This window comes from Rhagoletis pomonella, unplaced genomic scaffold (assembly GCF_013731165.1).
Source record: "Rhagoletis pomonella isolate Grant_MI unplaced genomic scaffold, Rhpom_1.0 Rhpom_scaffold_03553, whole genome shotgun sequence".
NCBI classification, from domain to species: Eukaryota; Metazoa; Arthropoda; class Insecta; order Diptera; family Tephritidae; genus Rhagoletis; species Rhagoletis pomonella.
In genome coordinates this window covers 1-14,078 of record NW_023462105.1, presented here as the reverse complement: position 1 = coordinate 14,078, position 14,078 = coordinate 1, and the positions used below count along the sequence as shown (strand labels likewise).

The 14,078-nt window shown below is 37.5% G+C and overlaps 2 protein-coding genes across 2 annotated transcripts; both read left to right on the top strand.

The window, feature by feature from the left end:
* Positions 1-4,746: 4,746 nt before the first annotated feature.
* On the top strand, positions 4,747-6,078 carry LOC118754210 (larval cuticle protein A3A-like). The gene is made up of 2 exons (XM_036489077.1): positions 4,747-4,888; positions 5,156-6,078. The coding sequence occupies exons 1-2, from the start codon at positions 4,874-4,876 to the stop codon at positions 5,822-5,824; spliced, it is 684 nt and encodes a 227-aa protein (XP_036344970.1). The 5' UTR covers positions 4,747-4,873; the 3' UTR covers positions 5,825-6,078.
* Positions 6,079-6,759: 681 nt separating this feature from the next.
* LOC118754211 (neurobeachin-like protein 1) lies at positions 6,760-11,383 on the top strand (the record flags this gene model as incomplete). Its single annotated transcript, XM_036489078.1, has 12 exons — positions 6,760-6,764; positions 8,313-8,456; positions 8,520-8,792; positions 8,885-8,999; positions 9,062-9,230; positions 9,298-9,422; positions 9,498-9,805; positions 9,874-10,035; positions 10,093-10,563; positions 10,629-10,801; positions 10,895-11,187; positions 11,269-11,383. Coding segments are annotated over exons 1-12 (2,353 nt in total), but the record flags the coding sequence as incomplete, so codon positions are not given.
* Between the last annotated feature and the right edge of the window lie 2,695 nt (positions 11,384-14,078).

Here is a 14,078-nt window from a genome sequence, read left to right as displayed (position 1 = left end):
CAATAACATGGCCTAAACGTAACATTTATGCAAAAAAAAAATAAAACAACAACGCTGCTGGCATCGGCAATGTTGGCTTTTTTTTTTGTCTTTGGTCTTTGGGATTTTTTTTTGCGCGCATGCGTATGTTTCCACTTAAGCGTTCAAAGTGTGGTTTATTGTTGAGATAACGCAAAGTACATTTTAAGTGGTAATTAAAAGGAAATTTTTGTACCGAATTCACTCCAAATTTAGTTGTGATTATTTCGCCGCTTAAGTGATTTAATTTTGAAAGTTTTGTTCCGCTGCTTGGTTAGTTTAATTGAGAGATTTTAAAACTTTTTTTTTGCAAATTTTCTTAAACTGCAATATAAACTGCTGTAAGCCATTAGTCTTTTTGTAATTAACTAAAAAGTAATCAAAAATCAATAAACACAAAACATATAATTTTATTGTCCAGCTATTATGCTAACAATTGAATTCGTGTTTTAAATACATACGTAAATACATATCTAGTAAATCCCAAATAGCTTAAGATTCCGTCAAACTTGCTCTCAACAACGAAACAAAGCTCAACTCGTTTCCGTTGTTGTTTTACGGGGCAGTTCTGACAATTGTCTTGAAAGCTCTTTTCTATCTTTCGAAAGACAAGTTGCAAGATTCGCTAGTGAGGAGGTCTTAGCGTTATTCTGTTTGTTTTTTAGCAATAAGTTTTCTAAAAATTTAATTTAATAAAAATATACTTGTTTTTATAAAAACTATAAAAAATAACTTAAAAAATTACGTAAAAACGGAAACAATAAATAAAATAAGTTTCTAAAAATTAAGTGAAATAAATTTGTTTTCTTTTTGAAACAATAAAATATAAAAATTATAAAAAAAATTAAATTAAAAAAAAAAATAATTAATTAAAAAATAAACAAATTTAATCAAAAAAATATAGAAATAAAGTTTTTTTTTATAAATCCAAAATAACAATTTTTTTTATTTTTATCTAAATAATCTGCAAATAACAGTTATTTTTGATTTTTAAATTAAATGTCTTATATAACAGTTATTGAAGACTTTTATTTATAAAAGTCATACATAAAAATCAGTCGGTGACTTTTACTTTTAAAAGTCATCAATATAAATCAGTGATTGACTTTTATTTTTAAAATCATACTTAAAAAAGTCATTTGTATAAGTTGTAGTAAACTTTTGTTCTCCAACACTTTCTTAACTGCGAAAAATGATAATGACTTTTGTAGGTATGGCTTACAAAATAAAAGTCGGTGACTGATTTATACTGACGACTTTTAAAAGTAAAAGTCACTGACTGATTTTTATTGATGACTTTTAGAAATAAGTGTATTCGATAACTGATGTCTAAGACATATAATATAAAAATCAAAATAACAGATTATTTAGATAAAAATCAAAAATAATTTTTATTTTACATTTATTAAAAAAAAACCAAAATCATTTTTTTTTTTTTAATAATTTTGCATAAAACACACATAAAAATTTATTTTCAAATTTGCTTCTCGGTAAAAAAGAAATCGATTGGTATGTGTCACTTAGTTGTAGAACATTTCCTTCATAGTTAGTTTTTCAATGACAGTTTTTATCAATATTTGTTATGTTCGGTCCCTGCACTGGATAGTACGCCACCGTTTTCTTTGCTGAAGAGCTACTACAATATTGAGTTTCCTGAGGCCATTAGCAAGCCCGGCTTTACATGTTGTAGAGTCTTTACTCATGGCTCCAAAACTGACGCAGGATAAGGATCTGGAGTCTATATTTAAAGTAACGGGAACAATCTTCATTTCTCTCTTGGCAAACATGCCTCGGTATTTCAAGCCGGGTGATTTGCAATCCTCAAGACCATGGACTACGTTGAGGAAACTAGATGGAGAAGTCGGAGTTTATAGTTTTCCTTAGTGACAATTAAGCTGCGCTCAAGGTATTGACCAGCCATCTAACTACTTCCAAGCTATTTCGGCAATGCAAATCTCGACTAAATTTTGTATGTGGGAAAACACAACGAACTTACTGTTAATGAGACATCTGATCAATTGACTAGAGAAGGCTCAGACCAGGCATTCCTTGCACCGCAACCAGTCATGGGCCGCCCAACTTCGGCCTTCGTTGCCTTTGAGGTTTTGGCAGCGATGCGTTGAGAGACGAATACCTAGCTTTTCAAGCTTCGATATATTCGTAAATCCGGTAGATGTCAAAATCGATAAGTAACGCATTTCTCTGTTGCTATGTAGGTGTGCTGCGAAGGAGGTAAAAATTTAGAGAAGTTTCACTTCAGTGGTGTGGCATCCTAGGCGCAATATTTTTTGATTATTTTTGAGTCACATTTTTTGCTATTTTAATTTCCAAATAATCAGCTATCGTCACCTAGATTTCGTCATCATTGATAGGATATTCATAGTTTATATGGGTTTCGTGGCCACCATCCTTTTGCTGTGATTAAAACTAAATTTGCGTTTTGTTATACTAAAATTTAATGGGCTACCAAACTGGATACACCAAAAAATCAGATAAGATTAAAAAATTTTAATTTTAATGACATTTTCTTTTCTAATTTTTCTAAGCTCTGCATAAGGTTTGATAGTTTGATTTGTATGGTTTTGATTAAAGCATAAACCATATTTTTATGAAAAAATAACAAAAAATTTAACTTTAAAAACCTTGCAAATAAATATTTAACAAAAAATTACCGTGTACTCTATTCGGCCCAACTGTACGTAGCATATAGCAAAAAAAGTATTTTTTTATTTCCTTTAAATTTTTAAAACGAAACCACTATATGGCCCACCCTTTGATTGCACAAAAATGCTTGCAAATTTAAGGCTATTTAGCGATTCACAAGTAAATTCTTCCTTATTGTCTTAAACGAGCTCTACAACACCAAATGAAGTCTGCTGAATTCTTTCAAGTACTCGTTCTTCTTTTATTTTTCGTTATTTTTTTTTTTTTTTGAATACCTTCAAGTTGCGTTATTATTTTTCGCTTGTGGATTTCCTATGCTCGACATGTTTTCTGCGACGACTTTAGTATGCAACTCGGCGTAGAGCTTTCCAATTTACGTTAAAAATAAAACCTAATCAAACAAATAAAAAAAAAAACAAATTAATTCCATTGCTTAAATGAAACTCAAAAATTCGTAGCACTTGAATGAAATTATTTTATAATCAATGCGATCTATTTTTTTATTTTTTGATTTTATTAACTTTGTGCATTTCCTAGCACTCACTGAATACCATAGGTAGAGGTTATTTATTTATGCAGATTAACAGTAAGTATGTGAATTTTATATTTAGCAGCGTACGTACAACATACATTTCCAACAAAAAAAAAAAAAAAACAAATGAGAAAACTCTCAATTTCGGGTTGACATGCATCGAATTGCAATTATCGAGATATGCGTTGGTTGGCGCTTTCGCGGCCGATATCAATAATTAGATTCGATTTGCCACGTCACCACCATGGAGCGTGCTGCCACTCGCTGCTACCGCAGAGGTCTTTGGATTCGAGTAGCTTGCTTGTCAGCCACGTGCGGGAGTGCAACACGCTTACTTATTAGCTTGTTGATAGCGTCGTAATTCGCATACACCCACACAGCAGTGGGCAATAGTAGTATTTACATTAGGGTGGTCCAAAAAGAGTAAAGCTGGAATTTTAATGCGCTCAACGCCTAGGATTGTTCTATATCGAAAAATTTATACTCTTTTTGTTATTTTGCAATCAAAAAATATTTAGAGGTCGCTCAAAGCGCTCAAAATTTTCCATGTATTTTATAAGGGGGAGAAAAAAAAAATTTTTCGTTGAAATGATACAAAATTCTTGAAAATCAATATTTTTCGATCGGAAAAATTAGGTTCTCTGCAGGAGACTTTCAAAAGTAATAACCAATTGTTTATTTGTAACCTTTTTTAATACTAAAGATCGTTTATTGGTCCCCCCTTTGCATTTTTCGGGATTTTTGGGGGTTTTTGGTGGACCTATAAATTATAGTTAATATGAAAAAATGGTTAAATAAACAATTGAGTATTATTATTGGGAATATGCTGCAGAGAAACAGAGTTTTCCGATCGGAAATATCGATTTTTAGGAACTCTATATCACTTCTACGAAAAGTTGTTTTTTCCCATATAAAATACATGGAAAACTTTGAGCGACCTCTAAATATTTTTTGATTTCAAAGTAAAACAAAAAACAGGGGTATATTTTTTTAGGTATAGCAGAATCCTAGAGGGTGAGCGCATTAAAATTCGGACTTTACTTTTTCACATGTATTTTTGAACCACCCTAAGGTACATACATATGTACCTACTTGCCTGCGCGCTAGCGTTGCAGCGGTTTTACCCGATTTACGTGCCCAGCATTTGCTAGTAGAATTTCAAAATGTATACTTTTGGTTGATTGGCCATTGGTTGTTGGCTGGTTTCGTGTTTAGCTTCTTGAATTAACACCAACCGCCCTTCGTGTGCAAAGTGTCACTCGAATCGCTCGAAGTGAAGAGGTCATACACTCATATGAGTTGCTCACGACGAATGGTTAAAAAAAAAACACAAATTAAAATAAAAAATCTACAAAATTGAAAAACAACAAAATTTCGAGAGCACAATTTTATGCGATCCGCAACACCTGAAATGGTGGTATCGTTCGAGGTGGGGGTGGGGTGGTAATTGCGGCGTCGTCAAGTAGTACAGCACAGAGCAAATATTCAAATTTTTTGGAAACCGTCTTTCTGCTCTGCTTCGAGTCTTCTAGTCGTGGTATCAGCGCACGCTCGAGTCGCTCAATTTTTTGGGTATAAAAAGCGTCGCGATTTTGGAAAAAGTATGTCAGTTTTATTTTAATCAACCGACAGTGAGAATCTAATCAGCTTAAGCACACAATGAGTCCATTTGTTGTAAGTACTACAATTAATGGATGTGGCGATCATTGCATCCTCGATCGCATATCGCACACACCACAGGCAACGGGCACTTGGATTACGTCTGTTGGAGCGAAAAGCAGAAGCGCCGCCAAAGCAAAGGATTCTTGGATTACCAACGCAGCCAAAGCGCGCTCAAAGCTCTGCCATTCGCCCCGCCAGTCGTATTCGCAGTCCGCGTGTCCGTTCTTTCAAAGTTAAAAACGATTTTAAAAAATATCTTTCTTCTTTTCAAACTTTTAGTTTGCCGCTGTTCTGTCCACTTTGGCACTCTCCGCCAATGCTGGTATTGTTGCTGGTCCCGCGCCCCTCGCATATGCTGCCGGACCTGCTTCACCATTTGCCTACGCCGCCGCACCAGCTGCCTATGCCGCCGCCCCCTTCTACGCTCGTTATGCCGCTGCTCCAGCACCTTTGGTTGCTGCCGCTGCTCCTGCACCCATTGTGAAACCAGTTGTTGCCAGGACATTCGCCGCTGCGCCAGCACCACTTCTTGCTCCCCGCGCTTTTGCTGCTCCAGTTGCCGCACCGCTCGCTGCCGCTCCTGCTCCATTAGTTGCCGCCGCCGCTCCTGCACCACTAGCTGTCGCTTCAGATATTGTTGACCCACACCCACAGTACAGTTACGCCTACAACGTGCAGGATACTCTGACCGGTGACTCAAAGACCCAAGAGGAGACACGCGATGGTGATATCGTACGCGGCTCATACTCGCTCATCGAACCCGATGGTTCCCGTCGTATTGTCAACTACTACGCTGATTCCATCAACGGTTTCAATGCTGTCGTACAGAAGGATGTGCCGGTGGCTGCTGTTGCACCCGTCGTCGCTGCCAAGTCTGTTGCTGCCCCCATTGTAGCCGCACCAGCACCAGTTGTTGCCAAGTCCTTCGCTGCTCCAATTGTTGTCTAAGCCACACGGAAGGAAACAGGCCGGATTATTGACCATTGACCTATTGATTACCAACGTACCGACACCCTCTTGTCCAAATGTCAGCTAATTGTTGAGTTGCGATTGCCTTGCCGATTGAATGAGGAGCGCTGTGCGCGCCAAATATGGGCGGAACAAGGCAATTCAACAGGGGACATCCATTTGTAAATAAACTAGAAATACTCATTGTCTTTGTTGAAAACTTTCATCGTTAATAAAAAAATTTTGATAAACAATTAATTGGACTTATGGCTATATTAAGTTACCAAGTTCGCTGATCTTCTAGGGAAATACACCAGCTTCCTTCAAATGGAGATCTAGGCCATTTATCTATGTGCAGACTCCAGACTATGTATGGACTATAGTAACGAAAGCATAGGAGTTCTAAGTGGAAGTAACTTTAAGAGGCAAACTGGCGGTCGCAAGACTCATAGCCTCGCAAAATATGTTTGTGTGGTCGCAGCTTGGTCACATTCATCTGCTACCCTCAGATAAGCCGCTGAACTTTCTTAGGCCATGGGCTAAGCAGCTGAATCACAAAAATCTATCAAACTATCAATATGTCTACTACAAAGGCAGATCTTTGGATAAACAAATTTGTACTAATGCTATCAAAACACTAGCCTTTTGTTTTTCGTACCATCAATGATCACCGGTGGCTATCGGTAAATCCCTATTAGAAGTTGGAATAACGCCCCTTTTGGTAAAATGTATTCTTTTCGGCACAACAACTACCAAAGCGTAGATGGGACAAGTATGTATTTACCTCAAAATACGCAAAAAAAAGACCTGGAGCAGCTTAAGACCTAGTCTTAATTGCGGTGGTAAATACACTTTACGAGCTATCTAATACAAAACGTCTTAGCTCTTGTGGAAACTTCGCCGGACTTACTCCCTGCTATGCGAGCTGCTTAGAAATGGGGTAATCTCAGGAACTTGAAGGAGTGTGAGGATAACGTATTTCTGAGGGACTTCGAACCACTCAGCCTCCCCCTTTCCTATTGAAAACTCTTGAGAGACTGATTAAGCTCTACATAGCACAGGAAACAGGTTTCCTCGAGAGCGATTGAGATATTGCAGTTGGTGCCTTCCTTTATACCGGGGAGCTTTACATAAGGTATTATCCGGACTACTTAGGATTATCTGCCGCATGCTGCACAACAGAACTGTCACAGCGAAATGGAATGGCTATTTAGGAGTTGCGAAATACTAAAATAAAAAAAAATTTGTGGTTAGGAGTTCCTTTATACTAAATTAAAAAAAAATAAATAAAGAATTTAACAGTTGCTAATTACCTTGATCTAAAGTAATTAGATACCTTAGAGATTGCAAATACTCCCAATAAAGTACTAAGGTATTTAGTCAATGGCTAAATTCTTAAACACTAAATACCTTACATTGACCTCACTCAACTCATCTCAAATCAATTTATCTTAACTCACTCCACTTCAAATTACAAATAAATTTTAGTTCAGAAAATCCCGTTATTTGTATGTATTCCGAAAAATCCCAAGTATAAGCGCCAATCTATAATTAGTCCGAAAAATCCCGAACCGGTCACTACAATCGAGGAGCAGTCCCGAAAATCACGAAAATCGAGATGGAATCCCAAAGAATACTCCCAAAATTTTGGAAACAGTCCCGACAATCGAGAAGTAGTCCCAACAATCCGAAATAGTCCCGAAAATTCCGAGGTAGTCAAGAAAATCGTAAATGAATCTCGCGAAACCTGAAAATACCGAGGTGATCCCCAAACCGTCCCGAAAATCGAGAAGTAGTCCCAAAATCTCTAGTATGCCCCGAAAAAATCACCAAAATAGGGACGTATTTCCGAAGATACCGAAATTGTCCCGAGTATCACGAAGTCACGAAAATCCCGAGGTAGTCCCGAAAATCGAGAAGTAGTCCAAAAACGCCAAACCGGCCTCAAAATCTCGAAGCATCTACTTAGTCTGGAAAATCCTGAAACTATCCCGAGAATCCCGAAGTAGTCTCAAAAATCTCAAAGCAGTGCCAAAAATCCGCAAATTCTTTATTTTTAATAAAATTGTTTTTATACTGAGTTAATTGCGAGTACATATTTAATATTTAATCAAGAAGCCATAATTATTAAGTTTCTAGTATTTGGTGAAGTCAAAAGCTTTAAGTACTTTACAATGCGGTAGATAGTGAAGCCAATGTCTCTTAGTACTTTTGTACGCCGTATTTCATTAGGTGAAACTAACTACATAAATACTTTTTCGTTCCGACGACAGTCGGGTCTACGTAACCGGAACGACCCAGATTTATATCTGGCCAAGGACTGTCACTCCAGCAACACTCCCCAAAAAGTCTTTGGGGAATTTGTATGCTGCTACAACAACAACAACATAAATACTTTTATACGCGGTATTTAGTAACATGCAAAACACTTAAATAAATAGTACAAAAACAAATTCATAATAAAAATTCTCACAACAACTACTTGCAGTAATTTAGATGACGAATATTGGATGCTCGCAAATCACGAGAATGTTGCACGCATGCGCCTAAAACTCGAACCGCAATTGTATCCGAATAAGCACGAGAATGCGGCGAATTTACGCGATAATGCCACAAATGCATACGATCCAAGGTAGGGATGAGAAAGACTCATATTTAAATGTATACAATTAATACACAAAAATATTTTCTATAGAGAAATCTCGGAATTCGATTCGACCATAAAGAATGCCGTGGTGCGTGACTTCTTGGCCGACGATGAGAATTTACAACTCGAAGAAGAGCTACGGCAGTCGATTGAAGCGCAATCGCAACAGGATGTGCCACTAGAGAAATCGGTTATCTCACAGGATTGTGAACTCATCACGCTGATGACCAAAGTGAAGGGTAAAATTGAGGTTAATCAAACGCTTTTTACATTCATCGACCTGAGTCCGCCATCGGATGATGGTTCCAAGCATGATTTTCGGTGAGTTGTGCTACAAACTAATAATATAAAAAGGATGAATATTTATTAATAAATACATATATACTTTTTTAAATTTTTTTTGTCTTTTTCAGCTTCCCCATCAGCAAGATACGCGAGGTACATTTACGTAAATACAATTTGCGGCGCAGTGCTTTAGAAATATTTTTGATAGATCAAACCAGCTATTTTTTAAATTTTACCACAAAGGTGAGTTGCGCATTTTTTAATTTCACTGCACATTTTAATTGCTCTACACACTTTTCGCGCAGACACGCAACAAAGTTTTTACAAAAATTCTAAGCCTGCAGCCGCCAAACATCTTATATGGCTCTGGACGTTCGCCAGGAGAATTGTTGCGCACTTCAGGACTCACGCAGAAATGGGTTAATCGCGAGATTTCAAATTTCGAATATCTTATGTACTTGAATACAATTGCAGGTATGTTATGCGCCAAATTCTTTTATACATATTTGCGTAAACAAAAAAATTTCCTTTTACTTGACAGGTCGCTCCTACAACGACCTCAGTCAGTATCCAGTATTTCCCTGGATATTATCCGATTATACCAGTGATGTTTTGGACTTGACTGATCCAAAATCCTTTCGTGATCTCTCCAAGCCTGTCGGTGTGGTAAGTTGGGGGGGCATTTTTTCATGTGTGTGTGTGTGTGTATTGGAAATTCTTAAACAATTTCTTTCGCCTTAGATAAATCCCAAAAACGAAGCTGGCGTTCGCATCAAATATGAATCATTTGAAGATCCTTCTGGCGCCATACCGAAATTCCATTATGGCACACATTATTCGAATTCAGGTGGCGTCTTGCACTATTTGCTGCGCGTCGAACCATTTACCTCGCTACACATTGAACTACAAAGCGGTCGTTTCGATGTGGCGGATCGGCAATTTCATTCGATACCACAAACATGGAAATTGTTAATGGATAATCCGAACGATGTGAAGGAGCTGATACCGGAATTCTTTTATTTTCCTGAATTTCTGAAAAATATGAATAAGTAAGGGGCATGTTTATAATTGTGAAACACCTTTTTTGAAAGATTTTACTCAAATAATTTAATTTCAGATTCGATTTGGGTCACTTACAAATAACAAAAGAGAAAGTAGACGATGTCATACTGCCGCCTTGGGCTACCACACCCGAAGAGTTTATTGCCATCCACCGGCGTGCTTTAGAATCGGAATATGTTAGTCAAAATCTGCATCATTGGATCGACTTGATTTTTGGGTGAGTTTGCTGTACCTTCAACTATGTAATAACTTCTGCTGTTTCCTCTTCCCACAGCTACAAGCAAAAGGGGCCCAAAGCTGTCGAAGCGCTCAACGTTTTCTACTATTGCTCCTATGAAGGTGCCGTAGATCTGGATAAAATAACCAACCCGGTCGAGCGTGAGGCAGTTGAGGGTATGATCAACAACTTTGGTCAAGTGCCATCGCAATTATTGCGTGAACCACATCCGCGTCGTTTGACACAGGAGGAGACTGCGTTGAAATTGGTGCGCGCCGAGTTGAAGCGACCAGATTTGACGCAATTTCTCGATAAGGTTGTGCAATACTATTGTGAGCTATCAACACCAAAAGATCCAATTGTCTTCCTAAGCGCACCGCGTAGTCCGCCACGTTCGTTTCTACAGCTCAGCCCTGACGTGCTCGTCAGCATATCCAAATCTTGCATACTTGGTGCGAATTCATGGATGTCGTACGACAAAGAACGTGGATTTTTATTGGAAATCGATGCGACAACCACGAACTTGAAGTGGGTGTTATTATTAATTGCTGCCTTGCTACACCTAAATCTAACGTCTCTCTTTTTTTCTGTAGAAATCGTAAACGCATATTCGGTCCCTTTCATCCCTCGCAAAATCCACACTCACAATTATTCGCTGTGAGCACAGATGGCAAACTGCTGTACGCGGGTGGCATTTGGGATAATTCGCTGCGTGTATATAATTTGCACAAAGGCAAGGCGGTGGCATCAGTGACGCGGCATTTAGGTGTGTGCATAAATGTCGTTCAATGAGCGATCGATCGCTTCTCAAGCTTTTGTAAATATTTAACTGTTTGCATATTCTGCTCCTCTTCGTTAGACATTATCACCTGCCTGGCGTTGGACAATTGCGGCTCCTACTTAGTGACCGGTTCACGTGATTGCACTTGCATTGTTTGGAGCATACAGAGTCAACAGTATGGTAGCGCGCAGGCCAGCACAAACATTCCAATGCATGCACTCACAGGTCAGGCGCATTTGCAGGCGGTCACACAATTGAATACGCAAAATGTATTCTCGCCCAAACCATTGACCACTCTGTATGGTCATGACGATGCAATTTCAAGTGTAGCCATTTACACTGAATTAGATATGGTGGTTTCGGGATCGCTGGTACGCTCTAAATTTGCAATTATGTAGTTGTTTATTATGGAGATACGAAATCGTATGTTTTCTTTTATGCTTGCATTCTAGGACGGCACTGTTAATGTGTACACCATTCATAATGGCCAATTTGTGCGTACACTAAAGCCAATTGGTTGTACAGAGACTTGTGTGCAGATATCGTTTGTCACCGTTTCATATCATGGTAAGTGATGAATTACATATTTGACTTTAAATTGAGCGGCCGCTGTAACCTAGTGCTTAGAGGTGCGTACTACCATGCCGTAGAACTTGAGTTGATGCCTGATTCGAGCAACATCTGAAAATAGAAAAATATTTTTTTTGCCTAGAAAAAGCTGCTCTTAAAATCCATTTTCCCTTCAGAGGTGGCGTAAGACTTGGAGGAGAAACTCGACCAAACATCCATATTAAATTCAGACAAAAAATAATAATTTTTCGCTTAGTTTCGCGAAACTGCCTATTAGCAAAAGCGTAAGCGCCAAATATTTAAATGGAAATAATTTAAAATTTGTAATTTATTTAATGCTGTCAGTGTAGCAAAAATTTCAGCCTGAAAGTAGGCAGTATTTTTGTTTGTTGAATGTTAGCAGAGAATGTTAATTTAATGAAAAGGCGCAAATGTTAACTAACATTTTTTCAAGTACTAATTAAAAGATCTGAGATGCGGGAGTTCACCACTGAGATCAAGGGGTTCGCCAGACCAATTTTAACTACCATATTCTATGGTGAAGTGAGAACTTTGTGATATATATTTGCAAATTTACGCCGAAAACTTATATTTTTTAAAATTACACATCGATTTTTTCTTTTAAATTTCACAATGAAAATGCATATATGCTGAGAAATAAAATTGGTTTTTTGTCTAGGCTTGAATATCTCGAACTGGATTCGAATTCAGTGCAACCTCGAAAAAATTTGTATGGCCTTAAAGTCTGGACTTTTGTAGGCCCGTAATATCTACCGATTATTTTTGCTTTAATTTCTTGCCTCAATAATAGACTGAAGCCCTTCTAGATAATTCGGGGTTTTCAAGACTTGAAGATTTGCACGGAGTTTTTAATGATCTGTTCAATTTTTTACGGAACATTTTGTGTTTTGCTTTTCGGGATTTTTCGGGAACTTATTTGATTATTTCGCGAAACTTTGCCTCATACATTTGCCTTAAAAATGAAAAAAGCGAAACCTAGTCTTGGTTTTTGCTCAAAAGAAAAAAGTTATTGATTAACATTTTTTTATTTTATATTTGTTTTTGCTATTTATTATGTAAAACATACCGGATATAGTCTCAAGTTGTGAAAATGGGAAAAAACTGCCAAGGAATGCAAGAACATCTGCTGTGTCACTGCCCAGCATACAGGTGATCGGGGCTCAGCTATGTAACTTGCCTATGCTTTCTTTTCCTTACTGCAGCAAATTTCAGAACAAAAGACTAGCTAATTGTTAAAAAGTCGCTATAGAGTGCATTTTAAATAAGATTTAGAAGGTGTCGCGTCTATTCTATTGAGTTGCGTTGTGTGAGAATATACGCAAAGGTTATTAAAATCTCACATATCAGTCCCAAGGCCTTCAGGTCAATCAGTGTTTTTGCTTAAATTCCTAAAGAAGCAGATTGATCGACATATTAGTAACAGGAGTCCATGCGATCACCTGTTCGGAGTTCAACATGCGTTTGCCACACTTGCCGCTCAATACGAATTGCCCTTCCTCTTGTGGTGCTCTGAGCACGATAAAACTTATTTAGTCTTTTTTTCGCTTCTAAACGTATCATCAACATCGTTAAAACTCTAACATTGAGGCATATCAATTCTTTGTTTGATAATTACATATTGCATTATTTGAATTTTATTTATATTATAATATTAATGCGCATAAAGCTTTGTATAAACTAGTACTAGTTTTCGTATGTAAATCCATTGCGTTATCCGTAATCTTTTTAGCGCTAATCAGCATCAAGACCATACATACTACATACACGCATACAATATATGTATGCTCTAAAGTCCGTGAACGTTTGTAATTAACATACATACATATCTCTACTAAACTATTTAGTCAATGACCTAAGCCAACAAATTCAAAGATTGCCACAATTTACATTGCTTTTGAAAGCATGAGAACACTTATCATATCAGACTAGCTAAGCTAACGAATATGCGATTAAATAATGACGGTGCACATTTTTCCACCTACATACATACATATGTACATATGCTTGTATGTAAATATATGCATATGTATGTAAATTTATGTGCATAAGGCCGTTAGAACAAATATGTAGGTTCTGTACCGTATATACTTATTTAACTTTGTATGTACATATTTACATACATATGTATGTACATGCTAATATGTATCACGTGATTGAATTATCTCGTGAAAAGAGCACTTCTGTGTACACTTTATAAAAACTTATGTATGTGCACTCAAATGTTTATACTGTACATATACTGTACTTTTGTTCATACAAACTCATCCATACATACATATGTATGTATTGTTTGTGCTGTATCAACAGTCTAGATCAGACGGAACTACTATAACATTTGGAAATCAAATTAGAAAAACTAAAAATGTATGTTTGTATGCATATGTGCATTAATATATTAATGTATACTAGGAGTACTAGTTACTGTCAAAATTCGACCTGCTTTCTGGTGTTAAGGCGGCTACAATATCCAGACCGTAACTGAGCCAGGGTACGCGGGTCTTCTGCAGGTGGGGTGATTGGGCTCCGATCACGGCATTCATAGGTCGGGAGTCGAGGTAGATGGTGACCGACTCCCTAGGAATATCGTTAATCGCTCGTCTGTATGTCGTCGGGTCCAGTGGTTGGTCAACGTATTTCTGGACTGCGTCCTTGTACACGAATAGGTGCCCCC